Raw genomic sequence first — 19815 nt, forward strand, 5'->3', positions numbered from 1 at the left:
TTAGTAAACTATGCATGTCAGAAAATAAATGTTGCCAAAAAGTCTTAGGCGGCTGTATGAACAATATACATTTATCATTAGAATTATTCGAATGTATTTCCTTTAATTTTAGGATCCGGCTTTTATTTTGTCCTGTGCAAACGTATTGTTTCCGGTACAGGCAGATTTTCAACTTTCACCCCAGCGTTAGATCCTCCTCTTCCGTCGGCAGTGATAGCAGGTATGGCGGACCATCTTTCCCCTGAAAATATTATTCAAACATCCATCGTAATCTGCCTTTTCTAAGGGCAAAATACATAATATTTAGAGCTTTACATGTAGAACAAAGTCAAATAGTAGAGCCCTGTGCGATATTTAGTCAATAAAGAGACAAGTAACCTCTTTTTGTTTCTGCTTGATTTTCGGCTGTGAAATTGTCACTCACGTCCGTTACAAACACGTAACGTCTCCGATTCCGATGTTAAAAAACTCTACGCCTTGAAAAATTATAATCGTTTATATTACTTCAGTTGATTTGACAAAATTGTGTTTAAAACGAGTGTGAATTCACGTGTGCTAAGTGTTGCCAATTCTGTCACCGAGTTTCAGTGCCGCAGATAAGCTACGGCGTTAGGATTAGCATGCACATATCGCTTAAACAGAAATAAAAATGACTTTAATTATTTTTCAGGTCAAGATGCAGCGCCTGACTTATCGTCGTAGGCTTTCCTACAACACTGCTTCAAACAAGACCAGACTGTGAGTACTGCTGTATTGATACCATGCTGAGCACCCTGCACTGTCTCACTGATGATGTTTCCCATGTCATTGTTACACAAGCAATTCAGACATTAAAGTTGTACTTAATGAATGCAATATATCTATCAGGTCCCGTACACCTGGCAACCGCATTGTGTACCTGTATACCAAGAAAACTGGGAAGGCACCCAAGTCAGCATGTGGAATCTGCCCTGGTAGACTGCGTGGTGTAAGTAATAAACTACATATGACTCTAGAGTTTGTCAAATGCAATGCACGTGTGTCTGGACTATACCATAATAATAGGCACATTACAGTGATATGGAGGATGAGTATTAACACTTCTGGTGGTATCTGAAATAATCTGACATTCATCTTTGCAGTTTCTTGACCCTTGTTGATTTGTTTACAGATGTGAACCACTGGTATTTGCTGCGCTGTCGTAGAGTCAGCGCAGAGTCCCTTTTTGTACAGTATGTACATTTAAAAACGGTTCATATCCAGTTAAAAAAAAAAAAAAAACTGTTTAAAGGAAAAATAAAAGAAACCGACTACAACAGCACAGCAAGTACAAGTTGTTTAAATCTGTTGAAAGTCTATGTCAGATTGAAATACAAAAAAATGGATTCAACTAGGGCTGACCCCATAATAGTCGACCAAACGTTAGTCGATGAGAAGAGTCTTGGTCGCAGAAAAAAAAAAACTCCACAGGAAGTGGCGAAGTCACACAGTCAGTGATGGACAGACATGATCGTTTACACGTCTGGTCCATGCGGTAATTATGTCGGGCAGGAAATCCAAAGATTGGGATAATAAGAGAGGATAGAGGATGACCCCAAGAAGGTGACATGCAAACTCTGCAGGCAAACATTCGCCTGTCATTCATCGACCTCAAACATGGCTTATCATTTGAAACATGTAAGTAGCCTAACGTTAGCCACTTAGCATGGCCACTTGCTCTAACGTTAGATAACCTAGATAAATATGTGCTATTAGGCTTATCCAAGTGTTCGTGGGGAGTGGGGAAGCTAAATTAGTACCTCGCTTACTGCATGTTTAACTTGATGTGCATTTCGCTCTATAAATTAACAAAATGTTCAGACAGTCTCCTTGCTGGTTTTTCCGACAAATTCAGAATCATTACCGCTTTTGCCGGTGTCGCTGTGGCTCGCTTTGTGCGTGCGCTATTAAATGTATATTTTAAAGGCTCAATATTACGGTTTAGTATTTCTCTGTAACGTAGAACAGTGTTAGCAATGCTACTTATTCTTTCTCAGCCCTGGAACTAAAACCATCTTCTGATGCCCCCCCAAAAATATATTTAATTAAATTAATATCATAAACGTGCAACAACTAGTCGACTAATGGCTTAAACTAACGACTACTAGTCGTCTAGGAAAATACCTGGTTGGGGGCAGCCCTAGATTCAGCTTGTGCTGGAGTTTCATAATTTATTAATGAGCTTGAACAAGTCACTTCAAGGTAGTGATCAAATGATAAACTTGACATATTCATGCACACATGATTGAAACCATGTTGTAATGTTTGTTCCTGAACAGATTCGTGCTGTGAGGCCCCAGGTCCTCATGAGGCTGTCAAAAACCAAGAAGCACGTCAGCAGAGCCTATGGTGGTTCCATGTGTGCCAAGTGTGTACGAGACAGGTAGGCTAATGACTGAAGCCATCGCATTATTTGGAAATAAGTAAAATATTTGGATAATTGGATATTCAGAATACATCAACTTGAAATGCCAACTTTAAATGCATTCAATGAACACATGACTCAAATCTGTATCACTTTTTTAGGATCAAGCGAGCTTTCCTCATTGAGGAGCAGAAGATCGTCATCAAAGTACTAAAGGCACAGGCACAAAGCCAGAAGACTAAGTAAATGTGGATTTGTATTGTGTAAAATAAAAGATGTGGACAACCGTCATGTCATTTTTCTTGTGTAGAAGATTGACCTTTACGTTGAATAGCAGGATATGAAATGTTATGAAATGTATCATAGTTGTATGTCACCACTAAGAATTTTGAGCCAGTGGGAACTTATTTGACACGTGTTGATGTTTTTGAATTAGATCATATCAAAATGGGTTACTGCATATCAATGTAATTCACTACATTGATATTGTGCGACGATAAATTGGAAGGTTAAGATACTGGAACAGCTTTGTATAACACTGATAGGACTGAACTGATTGAATTTCTGAGGACTAAACAATAACCTGTTCTTGGGTTACAGTAGACATGCCTGTCAGGTACTATTATTCTATAGATAAAAACTGAAATTTATATTAAGGTTCTCCCAACAAATTCTGCAAAACCTTCAGTCTGTTCTGACTCGCGTAAGACTGTCACAAAAATTATATGCCCCTCCCAAGTCTCACACAGAGACCAGATGCTGTATGCAGATTAGGTGTATTCTTTGTTAAACATCAAACAACCTACTCAAAGTATTATTTAATGTCACGCATGATAAGACAGAACACGCAGGAGACCGTCCTTGGACCAGTGGGTGACTTCCCTCTTACACTCGGGTTGCAGTCTTTGATTGGACTTTGATTAAAAAAAATCTGTAAAAATGTCAGACTAGCATTGACGAAATGTTCAAATGAGCCAAGACAATTAAAACTCCCAACGGTCAAAAATGCAAATGTAATTAACATAAGTCCTTTAACACAGATAGCACTCGTACGTCTTCGGATGTCTAAGAGCATTTCATCTGAAAGTCAGCAGATTTACCAATATTCTAAATCAGTAGACAACTTAACTCTGAGATATATATATATATATATATATGGTAGAACTTAATACAATGAAAAACGTGGTCAGTGCCCATAGCACAGATCTTTTTGCTTATTTGTGCATTTTCAGTGAGGAAAAAAATAGGCTTATGCCACACTTTCATTAAATTATTTTTATTGTGATGGTAGTATATTAATACTTTTCCTTAAAGATGCGATCAGAATACAGATGTTCATGTACATTGCACAAGAAAGCCTTCAGAATTAAAGGAACTGACTTCACATGATTCTGTGACAGCAGGACATTTCAAATAGTTGATTTATGTAAAAATGTAACTGTTAAACAGTTTTCCCAGTTCACACATGCAAAATAAAAAAGGATGAATGGAGAGCTTTCTGCTTAAACCTGATATGAATGAATTGATAAAAGATGTCTTTGAAGATTTTATGTATAACATAATTGTAACTGCATTGCAGAGACATCCAAAGAAAAGCTTAGCTTAAATGGAAAACGTGGTTGTATCGCTCAAATGAGCTTTTCTAACTTTCTAGTTAGTAATAATTACATTAGTGCTGCTTTCTTTGAGGTTTAGTCTTATGGCTAATCTTGTAATCACTATTAACAAAAAACAAAAACAAGTACACAAATGATTAAATTTTATATTCATTGAAGTTTTAAATGTATTTTTGCAAGATTCACTAAATGATGCTGTGTCAAGTAAATGTATTTACAGTAGCAATTTTTCTTTCTCTGAACTACAAAGACACGCACACAATATGTTGTGCATCAGCTCGCAGTCTGTTTCTGCAGAAAAGAAAAAAAACCCATTCATCTCCAGAAATACACAGGCATGCACAGAAAATGAAGCATCTTGTCTTACTGTGTCTCACACAAATCAAACTCAAAGTGGTGAGTATCATTGGCAATGTCTTTGACCTGTCTAAAAAAAACTTGATTTACTGTGTATGATTTGAATGCAGGAGGAAACTGGAAAAAAACAGGCTGTTTATGTGTTAATCCTTTCAATATTGCAGTTTTTCAGCAAGTATGCTGTAAAGACTGAAATAAAATATAATATTTTATGCTAAAATTGCAGATATAGTTTACTGTAAATAATAGCTTGTTATCAATCATAGCAAGAAGATCATGATAATATTGAAATTAATTTGTTCTTTTTTAGGTCAAGTCAAGTTCTCCAAAGGTTCTTTTTCTCCATTAACTAACATCTTATGGAGTTTTGCGTCCCTTGCCACAGTCGCCTTAAGTTTGCTCACAGGGGGTTTAAAAATAAATATAATTATTTTCTATTATTTATTTTAAGGCACAATTTACAATCATGTTTTTTATTAAACCGCAAATTTATGACTCGAAGACAGCTATATTACAGCTTTTTCTGCTGAAGCATAATTTTCTGTAAAGCTGCTTTGAAATGATGTGTGCTGTGAAAAGCGCTATACAAATAAATATGACTTGACATTTTTTAATAAGAACGAATATTATGTAAACACAAAGCAGGGAAATATTTCTCAGTTTAAAGATCAGAATAATGGTGCCTTCCTTTGCTGTAAACAAGACGAGAAAGCTTTTTGGAGTAAAGACAGAGATGGACAAAGATGGGAGATTCTCAGTGTACAACATGGAGATATAAAGAAATACATTGTGGATCCACATAACCGTTATAGTGTATTGAGTGATTTATCACTACACATAAAGAGTGTTTCATTCTCAGACTCTGGGATTTACTACTGTAAAACAATTCCAACTGTCAAGCTGATAGTAACAGCATTAGGTGAGTGTTTAGATGCTCCAAATCATCCATAAGTTGTACATCTACAGTCTCAAAGGTAAAGTCGCAAAAAGCTATATTATTCACATAAATATGCCAGAATTAGGGAAATTAAAACATAAACACACTCTTAAAGATTTTTCCGTCAAAAAACAGTAAAGAACTGGCAGCAGGGTTGCCAGCATGTTACTGTAAAATTAACGGTATCTCACTGTTGCTGAAATTAACAGCTAGATACTGTTTTTACAGCTACAGTATACAACTGTAATTTAACGGCATATAGCTGTCAAATTACATACTATCTACTGTTGCTGAAATTTACAGCTATGTTCCCAGCATGCACTGCGGCATGAAGAAATTACTTTGATTTTTTAATATGTGCTAGTTTATTTTGACATTGTTTTTGTTGTAGTCTAAGTTACTTGGATTTTAATGTTCAGCTCTTACTTATTTACATAAAAGTATGTTTGTTAATTGTCACCACTTGCGTTTTGTATGCCAAGAGTTGATATCTGTGTCTTGATAACAACTCAAGTTATGCTGTGACTTCAACAAACTTGAGTTATGCTGTAAGTTCATCAAAAACATCAAACACTCAATTTGCTGATATAATTTAGCTGAAATATCCTTTATTTGTTTTTATGTGTAATGTATCACTATTGCCACATATAGTGCCATTTGCAAGGTAGGATCAGATATTCAGTCTGACCTCAGGTTTTGTCTTCCAAATAGCACAGTGCAAACAACTTGTGTTTTACTTAAACATAAATTGACTGGCTGGAAGAACATAATATAATAATAAAGAAGGTCCAAGGTTCCAACTCAAGAGATCACTAATCACCATAATGGTGTCTTCAATCAAAACACAACTATTGATAACAAAACAACAACACTATTAAACTAAGACTTCTATTAAGTCTGAACAAATAATTTTGTACGTGTTTTTTTTTTTTTATTATTATTTATTTATTTTTTATTTTTTTGAAGCTCCAATGCATTTGCCAAAGCATACATACTTATTCAAGTGCAAAGGCTTATGGGTATTTCACCATTATAACCCACAATGCAGTGCTATACTGTTATTTTACTGTGTACAGATGGTTGTTGTTTTGTTTTGTTTTTTTTTTTCATAAAAAATACACTGTTCAATCCTGGCAAAATTGTACATTTAATATGTACATTGCTTCTAAGGTTGATTTTTTTTTTTTATTATTTGACTTCTCATAGACAGAGAAGTGAAGGCTGATGTAAGATGATAAAGAACAGAGGTGTTGGTCAGAAACATCAAGAACACTAACCATGTTCCACAAACTAAAATTGTCATGGGTGGGGGTTAAAATAGAAGTTTCAATATGTCACTACAGCTTTCACCAAAATGATATCATGATTTTAAATGTTCATTTTCCTCTAATGCCTTGCACAGTTCAGCTATTTACCGTAAAACTAGTCACTTCACAGTGAGCCTGCTCTTGATCTCCCAGAATGCAACATTTTTAACAGCAAACTACTGTATTTAAGAATCACAGTAGATTGCTGTTGGAATTTGGCCAAAAATTTACAGCAATTTTTTACAGTGTACAATACCGTCACACAACACTTCACTTATTTACCTATTTACTTACCTGTTCAGATCTTTGCTTAGTCAGAAATAGTTCTGATGAGTTGCTACGTGAAATCAATATTGAAAACTGTGCAGAATTCGCTTCTACATGTGTTGGAGGAGTGTTGTTGGCCTACTATTGTTTTAAAAACAGTGAACATCCAGTGATGTTTACAGCCATCTCCTCAGGAAATAACAGTGTGGGTGAACCTAAAAGTACTCAATCTGACTATACCCTAAACTGGTATGTGAAAATGAACTTGTTCATGTTGTACTTCAGTTGTTTATGATGAGCTGAACAGCATATTAAGAACCTTTAGTAGGAAAATAATAAAGGCTGTGCCTACCAATTTTCAGCAAATATATGAAAATTCTTACCATATATAATTACCAAACAACAAGAAATTCCTCAAGAGCCCTAAAGAATCGGTGGACGGTTGCATGAGATATTGTGTTGTTGTGTGATTACTCTATTATTAGATAACCCCAAACCAAATGGATCCAGCTGCAATCACCAGGAAGCCTCCTCACCAACACAAGGTTCATTTAACTATTTTCTCCAGTTCTAATTTGATTAACTGACATAATCTACTTAGAATCTTTTAAGACATGACAGTTTTGAATTTATGAGTAAAATAAGATCTGTGGCCATAAAATTCATGTGATCTAAAAAATTAGATGTGATCTAGGAGCTTTTTGATAGCTTTATACAGTGCAAGTAATTGAAGAGACATCCCTCACAGCCTCGTTTTCATTCCCGTCAAAAATCAAAGATGGCGCTACTGTGAACAAGGTCTATTCAGGTGTGAGTTGGAAAATGTCAGTAAAATGGTCTGTGTGCAATAAAAATAGAAGCATACAGCTAAGACACGGTTGTTCACATTTCCCACCGCATAGGACCGGAACTCTGAAGTTTTTCTTTTTAAAAAAACAAAACTGGCTTGTACTTTCACATATAGGCTACTAACACTGAAACTGGTTTTCTAAAACAGAAAACCTCAGAGTTCCGGTCCTATGCGGTTGGAAATGTGAACAACCATGTCTTAGCTGTATGCTTCTATTTTTATTGCACACAGACCCATTTGCCACTTTTATTTTCAAATTTTCCAACAATACCGACATTTGTTCACAATTTCACTGCCATGAACTAACACTGAACAATTCTTTTTCAGCATGTATTAATCTTGGTTAATGTTAATTTCAACATATAGTAATACATTTTTATAATCAAAAATTGTATATGTTTACATTAGTTAATGCACTATGAACTCACATGAACTAACAATGAACAATTGTATTTCTATTAACTAACATTAACTAAGATTAATAAATGCTGTAAATAAATTCATTGTTCATTGTTAATTCATGATACTTAATGCATAAACTAATGTTAATGAATGGAACCTTATTGTAATGTGCTATCAGTTAATTTTTATGCTTTTTTATTTACTTAATATTATTTTTTTAGATACTAAGATTCCTGTTGCAATATTAGCAGGAGGCTTGCTTGTGATATTAATTCAACTGCTCTGGAGATGTGTCAGCAGAATAGGTGAGAGTCTTTTAACACATTTGCTGTTTGTGTCAAGGATGGAAAGTCTTAATAATTACATGAATAACATTAGTGTATTGTCTTTTATTCATTTGTCAGACAGTAAGCATTTAAATGCACATACAAAGATCATTCAACATGATATCTCACATCATTTCTAACAGTCTGTCCTTATTTGTTTGGTTTCTTTTTGGTTTTGTTATTTGCTTGTTTAAAACTCAGAAAATAGAGACTTATGTCTAGATTTGTTTTTTTTTTATGTGTGTGTGTATTTTAAAGGATATATTTAATTTAAATCTTTGCTTTAAAGTCAATGTCACCCTAGATTAGTCACAGTCTGATGCTGTATATTTACAGTTTACCTATGAACAAGACATTTTTTGGTTGTTTAATTTGAACTTTGCTCTAACTACAATAGCACAGTGTGCGGTCTCTTCATCAGGGCCGTAGCAAGGTAATCTAGGCCCCCTGACTGTATATTGCTCTGGGCCCCTTTCCTATTAAAACATACATGCGATTAAGGCAATACTGCGATTAAACTGTAGCACATGTAAACAGAATATTGCGATTATGCTTATAATCATAGTAATGATAATCGCAGTAAGCTATGTGCAGTACTCCTATTTTAATCGCTTTAAACTGGCATGTAAATGCTTTAATCACATTTCTTTCACTCTGACCAAAGTGCGCTTCCACAAGTAATGCAGACGAATCATGTTCCACTCGTGCACAGGTTCGAAAACTTTGCGGCTTGTAAAACGGCAGTTCCATGCACCATTTTCCAGCAGTGGTGCTCCCCCATCTACAGTCCCACCGCAAAATAAAACATATTTTCCCAAGTTGTGAATGTCCGTTTGCAGTCTGAATTGAATGTTGGGGAGATAAAAAAAAGACCATATACCGCAAAATAATGTGAAGGTACGAAAGCCCTGAACCGCAAGGTGGGGGAAAAAAAAAAAAATTAAGGTGCAAAAAAAAAAAAAAAAAAAAAAATAGTGTCTCAGTTCCTTCCTGAGCCTAAGTCTTACATTTTTAGTTTTTTCTCTTCAAATTTTTTTTCTTTCTTCAAATTTTTTTTCTCTCTTCAATTTTTTTTTCTCTCTTTAAAAAAGGTTTTTTTTTCTCTCTTCAAAATGTGTTTTTTTTCTCTCTTCAAATTTTTTTTTTTTGTCTCTTCAAAAAAATGCATGCGGTACCAACCTTGGCCACCAGGTGCCACTATCAGTAAACTCTTATGCTTTTAATGCTTTCTCTGTTGCTATATAGCTGAATAATACATTCATTATTTATTTAAGGGTTTGCAAACCTTAATCAAGACAAAATCAGGTTACATATGTTTAATATGGCATTCGTTGTCGTGTAACAACTGGAGTTTTTGTTTGAAATTGTTGGTCTTTCTAAACCATCTATGCAGTTTGCTCAGTGTTACATGGTGGAAGCGAAGGAATGTATTGAGGGAAACGGGAAACAGGGGGAAATTATTATTATGTCTGTCCTTTGAAGTGTTAGGGGTACATCTGGTAATGTTAATATTGTTGCAAGTAATCTAATTTCTAAGCGAAAAGATCATTTATAAATTAATTCCTCGGGACTGAACGGGGATGTCATGTGCAGACTTTCATGGTGAAAAAAAATTTTGGAAGAGAGAAAAAAAAATGTGAAGGGGGAAAAAAAATTGTTTGAAGAGAGAAATTTTAGATAAAAAAAAAAAAAAAAAATTAGGAAGAGAGAGAAAAAAAAATAAGACTTAGGCTCAGGAAGGAACTGAGACACTATTTTGTATTTTTTTTCACCATAATTTTTTTTTCTTCCACCTGTGGTTCAGGGCTTCCATAGGAAGGAAACACGTCTTTGAGACAAGTTTGTGCTCGTGGGCGAAACACAACAACATCCATCGCGTATTCCGATTCACACAAATGACTCTTATGAACCGATTCTTTTTAGTGAATCAAAACAGACAGCACATCCAGTGTATTCGAAAATGACTCTTATGAAGTGGTTCTTTTAATAAGTCTTTCAAAAAGACTCACAGACTGACTGACTAATTTTCCTTATGCCAAGCTGTATTTAAAGAGACATATTTGCAACTATTTATTTAGTTATTTATTTATTTTTATAAATGTTATGTAAACATTAAAACATCACATTTCTCAGCAAATAATCGGAGTAATGGCAAGTAGCATGTAAACAGGATTGAAGTGGTTGTCCCAAATCATGTAAACATCTTAATCTAATTATTCCTTATACTCTGATTATTGCAGTTATAATCAGAGCTCTGGTGTACATGTAAACGTAGCCAATGAGTCTTCACATGATTTAGTGCTGGATGATCAGATTAAGTTTACTTTATATTCTGAAATACCTCAATGATTGATTCTCTTCATTTAAACTGCTGTTGTTCATTCTAATAAATTAACATCATTATGTCTAGGCCTGGTGTCTCAGCTGCTAAGGAGAAGAACAATAACATTCATGGCATCAAAGGCAATATGGTTCCTGTCACACAATCTGGTGGGTTCAAATCCAATATTTTGTATTTTAAGTTTACTTTTAATAAAAGATTCTCTGTTGTAAATGCAACCACTCTAAAATATATTTTATTGAATATTATTAAACCTTTGCAGTTCAGAATAATTTTGAACAAGTTGAAAATGTTATTTTTGAATGAAGCATGAAACTCACACTAATATCACTCTCTCAGAATATGCCTCATTATAAAATGCTGGTTTGAGCTGTTATAAGGCATTTTTAGAAAGATGAAAAACATCTTTTTTTTTTTTTTTTTTTTTTTTCAGGTGAGGAACACAGTGTGATACTGTACCACATGATCTAAAAAGTGGACGAGAAGGTGACCTTGGTATAGTTAATGTAAATATTAGTATGGAGAATCCTGCTGTCCTTTGACAGGATTCTAACTGTAAAACAGTAAAACTTCAGCCTTTAAATTATAAATATAAAACACAAAAAAGTGAACTACTGGATTTAGTAAACATTGAGATTCTAAATAAATGTAAATATTTGTGTGTACTGAATAGATAAATACATGTCTGTACAGTGTTAGGCATCAGTTTCACGCATGTTTGTTTGCAGCCTCGACTGTTACTTGAATTGAGTTCATATATTCAATTCCTATAGCATTTGTATTGCATTTATTTCCTTGCCAGATTTGTTAATGAATAAAAAAGTAAGTGTTATTTGGTCAAGAAAGGTTTTAACAGTGTGTGTCAAAAATGCTAAAATGCTTCTGAAGAGTCTGCCAAAGTCATCTGTTAAATGCATTATTAATATTTATTAGTTATTATTCATATTATCTAATTGTCAGTTTTATCCTTATCTCAGTTTGCACCACAATTGGCAACTACCACAGAGATTTCAAGATGTAACATTGCTATAAACACCTTAAACTGTCAGGCAGTCTCTGGTTAGATGAAGAAGTTGCAATGATGAGTCCTGTGTGTAAGTGTCAGTGTTACTCTAAGCAACAAAAGAGGCCAGAAACACCTGTAGACTACAATTATCAAAAGAGAGTATGACAAAGGAGCATCCATGCACTAAACTGTGTTACTCATTTGATGCATTGATTGATTGATTAAAAATCTTGACTTGACTCTTAGATACATTTAAAGGCACTAGTGTTTGTAATTTCAAGGTTTGCTGAAGAACATTCCAAGAAGTAGGAGAACAAATGAAAAGTAGGCTGTAGTAAGAATTTATTATGTGTCACTTTGGTTTTCAGTGGCATTGCATAGGTTGTATTTTTTACATTAAAGGTGCAAAAAGTCTGATATGATTTATCTTTGTTTAATGTGTATTAATCTTACACAAAAACAATGTATGTGAGAGGTAAAAGCATTGTATGTGTGAGCATTATGCTTATGTGAGAGGTTTTGTGATTATGTGCATTCATTTTGTGTGTATGCGAGCATTTCTTGTGAATGTGCATGTGTTTTGTGTTTATGTGCAAAGTTCTCTTGTGAATGTGAGAGTGTTCTGTGTGTGCATACGAGAGGTAAAGTTTTAATTATGGCCTAAACGGCCCCTCATACAAAATAACACTTTTACTCTCCCTATCGAGTTCTCTGCAAAGCATGCTGGGAACTAGAAATACCCTTCTCAGTTTCAGTTAAACAAACAAAAAATATTCATGTTGTCCAAACTCTTTTTTTTTTTCATCAAAACAACTCTTAACAAACAAAAATTAAGTTCACTTGGTAACATGCATTTTTTGAGTAATATGAAGAAGGGGGGATTCTTTAAACCTAACAATAGTGAAAGTAAATTTTTTTGAGTGCATGATAAATGCATATAGGGAATACAGAAACTTTAATGTAGTTTTTTAATCGCACATATCTCAAGAGTCAGTGATCACTGGTCAGGTTATATACAGAAAATATTGTACTAATTAGGTGTATAATTTTATAAGGCATTTGATTGTTAGCTACAAATAACAAATGGAAAACAAAAGTAGATGGCCAGAACACATGAAGATTCATGTCAATAGGCAACAATTCAAACCACATAAAATATTCTTGATGTGTTACTTACTAGACAAATGTTGTAGTTAATTTTTAAGGAAGGCAGTCAGGTAGAATTAAAAAAATTGTAAACCTGTCCATTTTGAATGTATATGAACCATAAACCAAAACACGAAGTACTGTATCTTTGATTAACTGTTGCAAAATCCATTGTACAAAGAATTTTACCTCTCTGTTTTCATCCAAACAAAGTGGTTTTCATCCAAACAAGGTCATTTTAGGAAAGGATTTTAGATTTTTCAGATGATTTGTAGATATTTGGTCAATAACTACTAGTGCACAAATATAATGAACAAAGATATCGGGCTATATTCTGTGTGGTTGTGTGTAGGCCAGTGTTATCAACCACCACAGACATTTCTCCTTTATCTCTGAAAACAAAACACCAAAGCATTTGATTTAAAATATACATATTTTTTCCCCCACAGTTTGCATAAGTAACACAGAACATGTCCAGACTCAAGTGTTCATACTTTTGAAACAGATTGCCTTCCATATTTTTTTATTTTTTTTTTATTTTTTTATATATAACTCTGAAGATGTTGCTTGGTAAATCATGTTGTAAATGATTTATGTGTGTGAATAAAGAAAAATATAGTTGTTAGTATAATCTGAGGTAGAGACAAAATTGCAATGTGAAATTAATGAAAATGGCTGTATTCAGAAAAATATAATCACCATAGGGCATAAGGAGAATTTCACTAGTGGCATTCATAAAACATTAAAATAGTTTTAAAGTGGTTTTATTTTTATTGTTGTATTTATAGTATTCATGGTGTGGTACAGTATTAATTTGATTATTTAGAGGTTGAAAGAATGGGGTTTATTTTCCATATTGTCAGAAAAAAAAAGTACTGTCCAGGAAAATTTATCTGAGAGATATCCTGATTAATGCTCTGTCATTTAGAATGAACCATCATCGCCATATCCAACTGTGCAAGTACCAGAGGTCACTGACCGAAGTCTGTGTTTACAAGAAGAGCCACTGCAATGGTTAGAGTTGATGGGCTTGACTTAGAGATCTCCAGGGCTAGCAGCGTGGTTAAAGGGGCTCTTGCTGCATTTTGTGCCTACTTCGTCTTTAACCATCTCATTTGAAGAACACTCTGATGTTTCTTCAGCAGTATGTACTGAAACTTACTGTGGATGGTGACAAGCCTCTACCTACCACAGTGACCAGAGTGATCATCCTAATGATGTTGGTGCTTTTTCTCCTCCCCCAAACACGAACAAGCTGTTGCATCAGTTTAGAGACAATCTTTTTTTCAAGGTGAACTATGTGTTCTCCTATATTCTTATAACTATGGCTGTGGTCTTGCTGCATGTCCTAAACTTGAAGAAGTGTTGCAGTCCCCTGACTTTTTTCAGAGGCCTAAAGACTTAGGTCTCCACACGTTCAAAGAGTTCTGAAAGTCAAAATTTGAGTTAACTGAAACTAAAGTGTACACACTCAGAAACTGGTAACAAGAAGTTACTCTAAAGATCCTTTTTGTGATGTATACCATTTTCATAAGTTTCTGGCATGTATAGTTTGTCATGTTTTTGTCATGTTAAGAGTTTGGGGACGTTCTGTCATTACTTATCCTTTACTTTTGCTTGATGTTATGCTATGGGCCTTTACGTTCTTTATTGTTTGAGGTTTAAATGCAAAATTCATTTCAAACAGGTTGCTAGCTCTTGTAGGAATTTTATTAACAGTTCATCCACTTAAAGAAACTGAAAACAACAAACAACAGCTGGGAATTGTCCTCTGTTAATATGTTTGGGGGATATGAGAAAGTTGCTGGATGTTGTGTGAGCCCACTATGTAGGTCTTTACAGAAATCAGTCAGTGTGAGTAAGAAGTGCGGGCATGTAATTTTGAATGCAAAAAGCTTCAGTGAGTAAGAGAAGTAGTTAATAATGATATATGGTGTTAAATATGTATTTATTGCAGCTGCGGGCCATGCATTTAAAGTCTAGGCCTTCAGTGTGATTCACGGCATTAAGAAAACACTGTTTCACAATGAATAAGACGCTATGCCTATAATACATTACGTGGCAGTCAACTAATAATACCAACTGACATTTTAAAAACACGTCCACGCACGAAAGTCAGAACTTGAAACGACATTTAATGCTCAAGCAAGCCTAATTTTAACTGCAGCATGACTGTTTTGTGAAATGAACATCAAAAATCATAATTTTTCATATGAATCTACCAAGGAGGTCTATAATACCTGGAAAAATATATCTAATAATATTTGTGATTTAAATGTTGTTTGCAATAAATTTCGTTTCGTCAGGGTACACGGTTATGCTGCGTTCCATTCATGTTGGATGTGGGATATTCCTACTTGATATCTCTGACCATAAATGCATTCCATTCCTCGATATACGGAAGATGACATTTAAAGAAACAAAACTGCAGCGCTCCCGTTAGCTTAGCAGGGGTTTGGCTCTCATTAGAGATGTCTCCTAGCAACCCAACTGATAAACAGTGCTGCAGCTCTAGCATTTGTGCTTCAGGTGTACGATTATCAAAAGAGATTATAATGTTTTAGGGTGACCATACTTCCTCTTTTTCCCGGACATATCCTCTTTTTCGGACCTTAAAAAAGCGTCCGGCCGGGATTTCTAAATTTACAAAAATGTCAGGGATTCGGCTTTAGTTGCATTATGATGTGCATCTGGTCTAAACTTCATTGTGTGTGCATGCATATTTGCATTGCTTTAACCCCTCTTTGTAAGTCCCACCTTCTCGCACACCAATTGGTCGATTATAAGAGGCTTGCAGCAACTATTGGCCAAATTCCTGCCTGTCAATCTCTCCGTGAACGCACGAAGCGCTGTTGTATTCAGCATCAAACAGTTGCTTGACAGTAGCAGCAAATGACAGCTGAGTGGAAACAATGCCCAAATGAAAGTGCAATTTACAGAAGAAAAAAAATTCCCATGCTTTTGTCCAGTTCAAGATCCATGGGAAGCAGAATGTATGACATGTAAAGCTGGCACTTATGTGCCAGTTGCTAATAAAGGTGCAAGTGATTTAGAAGCACACATTAGCTCTGTGAAGCATAAAGGGTCAGTAAAAGGTGAAAGTTCATCAGGTAAATTAACGGACTACTTTTTGCGACCAGGTAAAATTGTTATCACATTGCTTCATTTCCAAGGCCATTCAAAATAATAGTAATAGTAAATGAAGGTACACTCATGGCATCAAATATTTTATTTTAGTACATGGACATTCAAAAGAATTTATTTATATATATTTATGTTATGCTAATAGAGTGTCTTTTTCACTGTATTAAAGTTTGCATTCATAGTAACGCAAAACAATTACTATGCGAAAAAAAAGGTGTCCTCTTTTTGGAAAACCAGAATATGGTCACCCTATTTTATGCACCTGTTTCTGCAGGCGTTTGTTAAACAAGCTTTAATATCATGTAATGTGGAAACAAACTTATTTATCGATATTACTTAATAAAGTGAATGTTTATCACTTACTTTGTATATCTCCCTGAGTGTCGACATGTTTCTGTGACATCATGCCCCTGCATCTCGGCAAAATCAGAGTTTAGAATTTCTGCATGAGCCTACAAGTTGTAATTCTGAATTAAAGATGCATTCCATTGCACTTTTCCTAGTAGGAAGTTATCAAATCTGACTTTCTGAGTTGAATGGAATGCAGCACTACTTCTCAAAACTTGATCCGACACTGAATGCTCAAGCAGCCTAATTTATACTTAGAAAACTCCTGATGTTGCTATAACAATGCAAAAAGCACTTACCAATTTACCTGAAGTGAAAATCAGTTCTCCTTTCATGTTTAATAAATTAAGCAATCACACGGTCATGCAGAACATCTCGTGTTTTTAAATCCATAAGGACCTCTTTCTCAGTGATGATGTGCCAGCCGACTCGTCAGACAGCTTGATCTTACGCTTTTCGCTTTCAAATTACGTACATCACTTAAAGCATGATTGCGTCACTCAAGGCCAGCTAGAAGGCCTCGATCGGGTCGTATCCTAAAGATCACACCCACCAAGAACAAATAAATCAATCTGATTGGCTAATGAATCTGACAATCTGACTTTAGTTGCTCATTCATTTGCACTGTTGAGGGATTCTGTGGAAATTCTGAAGGCCTGAGGGGGTGGAGCTCAGACTCACGCGCTGCTTCGGTCTGTAAACCTATGTCATTAAGGTACTTTTTTTTGCCACCCAAAGGATCAAAAGGGCACTGTCACTGGGGTGGTACCCTAAGGATCCAAAATTCTATGTTTTTTTTATTTTCTCCCCTTTTCTCCCCAATTTGACATGCCCAATTCCCAATGCACTCTTGGTCCTTGTGGTGTCGTAGTGACTTGCCTCAATCCGGGTGGCGGAGGATGAATCTCAGTTGCCTCTGCGTCGTAGACAGTCAATCCACACATCTTATCACATGGCCTGTTGAGTGCATTACCGCAGAGACCTAGTGTGTGTGGATTCTCTGCAGCATCCACGCATATCTCACCATGTGCCCCACCAAGAGCAAGAACCACATTATAGTGACCACGATGAGGTTAACCCAACGTGACTCTACCCACCCTAGCAACCAGGCCAATTGGTTGCTTAGGAAGCCTGACTGGAATCACTCAGCATGTCCTGGAGTCACTCAGCACGCCCTGGATTCGAACTTGCGACTCCAGGTTTGGTAGTCAGTGTCTTTACTTGCTGAGCTACACAGGCCCCCAATTGTACCTTTTAATAAGGTACATTTTTGTACTTTCGTTGCAGTGTGCATGATTGTTCCTTAGGGTAAAAAAGTTTGGGACTGTGATGTGTAAGGTGGAAGTCACCCACTGGTCCAAGGACGGTATCCAATGGCATGGCTGAAGGTCTCCTACGTGTTCTGTCTTATAGTGCGCGACATTAAATAATACTTTCATTATTTGATTTGAGTTCCATGTTTTTTATTAATCTTATCATTAATTCTTTTCTTTATTTCATCTGACTCCAATTATGAAAAACCTCGTTGATGTATCTATGCTCTGAATATTAGTAATTCTCTCTTCTAGACTGCATTTGTTATTTCAATGTTATTTGGGTCCTGTGCTGGTCAGACACAGGTCCTTTAACTACAAATTCATCAGTTTCAGATATTAGTAAGTTTTAGACTAAGTCCTTATAGGTTCTCGGCTTTATCCATTTAGTCTTATTTGGCTAAGTTCTATTATAGATTCTCGGTTTACCATTTAGCCCCAGTCAATTAAGTCCTGTTTTACAGATTCTCGGTCCTACATTTAGTATTCCCGTTTAATTCTACTTGGCTAAGTTCTATAATAGATTCTCGGTTTACCATTTAGCCTCTTACATACTTAACTAATGGGTTACTTCTGAAGTAGCTTAATTAAGCCAACTCTCACCATAGATATGTAGTTAACAAGAAATATACTAGAAAACAGTCCTTCAGAATGAATCATAATAACAATTTATTTACCAGGTAATAGTAATACATTCAAACAATCCAATTAAAATAATAAATCAAACTCAAAGCTATCAGTGAACCAAGCATAATAATATAATTAAAGTTGTATTCCATTCAAACATTTACCAAACATAAGAAATACAAATTGCAATTACCTGGTAGAGAAAAAACTACATGCAAACAACGAAGCATTGGAGATCTGATTTACAGATTCCCCGAGCTTCTTTGCCATCCTTCCTTAAGTACCAAACGATTCCATTGTTATTTCAGATGTGTGTGTTTGATGTTATTTAGGATTTGGTTAACAATTTAGGGAGTTGTAAGTCAACCTTTGATTGAGTAGGTTGTTTGATGATTACAAAGAATACACCTAATCTGCATACAGCATCTTGAGACTTGGGAGGGGCATGCCCCGGATAGAATACTGTATTTTATTAAGTTCTTAAATCTTACTTGTGATTTGACTTTGCTGAAAGGGAATGAGACCGTTTTACCAGTTGCACTGAGACCTCTTGAATGATACCAAACATGTATGATCAGAAAACCTTTTACATTACAGAACAGGATAAGTCATAACTTAGTTTTTAGTGTCCTTAAAGTGACCTAAGGTGAGAGAGAGAGAGCAGATGTGAGTGTGATTTGCGTTTTATGGTCCCCAATCAGTGGGGTGTGTTTTCTCAGGTGGAGATGCTCCTCGGTGTGAAAGTTTTATGACGTTGGTTCTCGTAGAGTTCTTTGACTTTCCCGGAAGTAATGCAGATAATTTTTGTGACAATCTTACAGATGTAATGATTTAAAAAAATATGTTTTCCTCTTCTAATGATCCCCACCAAAACACTCTGCTCAGAATAGGACAGTTTGAATGATTGCAAGAGTACTCAATCTAACTACAGCCACCAAGATTTTACTCCAAAATCAAGTATGTTTACCCATTTGTTCCAGTTTCATAAACTTTTCTTTCTTTTTCTTTCTTAATTTCTCTTTCTTTTTTAATTTATCAACAAATGTCAGTAAAAGTAGGAATTTATCAATATTTAAAGTACTTACATGTTGGAGTATGTTTTTAATCATTTAATGCCTTCTTTTGAAATATTACAGATATTGCATTTTTTTATTTTTTTCGTTAGTTGTTGCAAAAGTCAAGGCGATTTGAAGATTTGAAATTGCAGTGGCAGATTTGAGAGGTTGTAAGTGGCGATTTGTGGTTGTACTGCGAAAGTGAATTAAAGTACAAAAGTAAATATGCAATACAAGTTTGAGTCTGTCGTTGTATTTACACAAATGTCATTTTACACATTTGTGACTATCTGTCTGCAACTTTGAATTCAAAACATTTATATATGCACTGGTGGCCAAAAGTTTGGAATAAGTGGCATTCAACTGATCACAAAGTATAGTCAGGACATT

General features: G+C 35.1%; 1 protein-coding gene across 1 annotated transcript; it reads left to right on the plus strand.

Annotated features, from left to right (window-relative positions):
* The first annotated feature begins 159 nt into the window (after positions 1-159).
* Positions 160-2670, plus strand: LOC127412962 (60S ribosomal protein L34-like). Its single transcript, XM_051649702.1, has 5 exons — positions 160-220; positions 671-738; positions 868-967; positions 2298-2401; positions 2545-2670. Exons 2-5 carry the CDS (start codon positions 677-679, stop codon positions 2627-2629), a joined length of 351 nt encoding a protein of 116 aa, XP_051505662.1. The 5' UTR covers positions 160-220; positions 671-676; the 3' UTR covers positions 2630-2670.
* Positions 2671-19815: the final 17145 nt, after the last annotated feature.

The sequence above is a fragment of the Myxocyprinus asiaticus genome, chromosome 2 (genome assembly GCF_019703515.2).
Source record: "Myxocyprinus asiaticus isolate MX2 ecotype Aquarium Trade chromosome 2, UBuf_Myxa_2, whole genome shotgun sequence".
NCBI classification, from domain to species: Eukaryota; Metazoa; Chordata; class Actinopteri; order Cypriniformes; family Catostomidae; genus Myxocyprinus; species Myxocyprinus asiaticus.

Bases quoted from the DNA above. Each gene is read 5' to 3' on its own strand.
- LOC127412962 (XM_051649702.1), top strand. From the start codon at position 677: ATGCAGCGCCTGACTTATCGTCGTAGGCTTTCCTACAACACTGCTTCA. The intron at 739-867 runs GTGAGTACTGCT...TATATCTATCAG, and splicing joins GCTTCAAACAAGACCAGACT to GTCCCGTACACCTGGCAACC. The intron at 2,402-2,544 runs GTAGGCTAATGA...TCACTTTTTTAG, and splicing joins GCCAAGTGTGTACGAGACAG to GATCAAGCGAGCTTTCCTCA.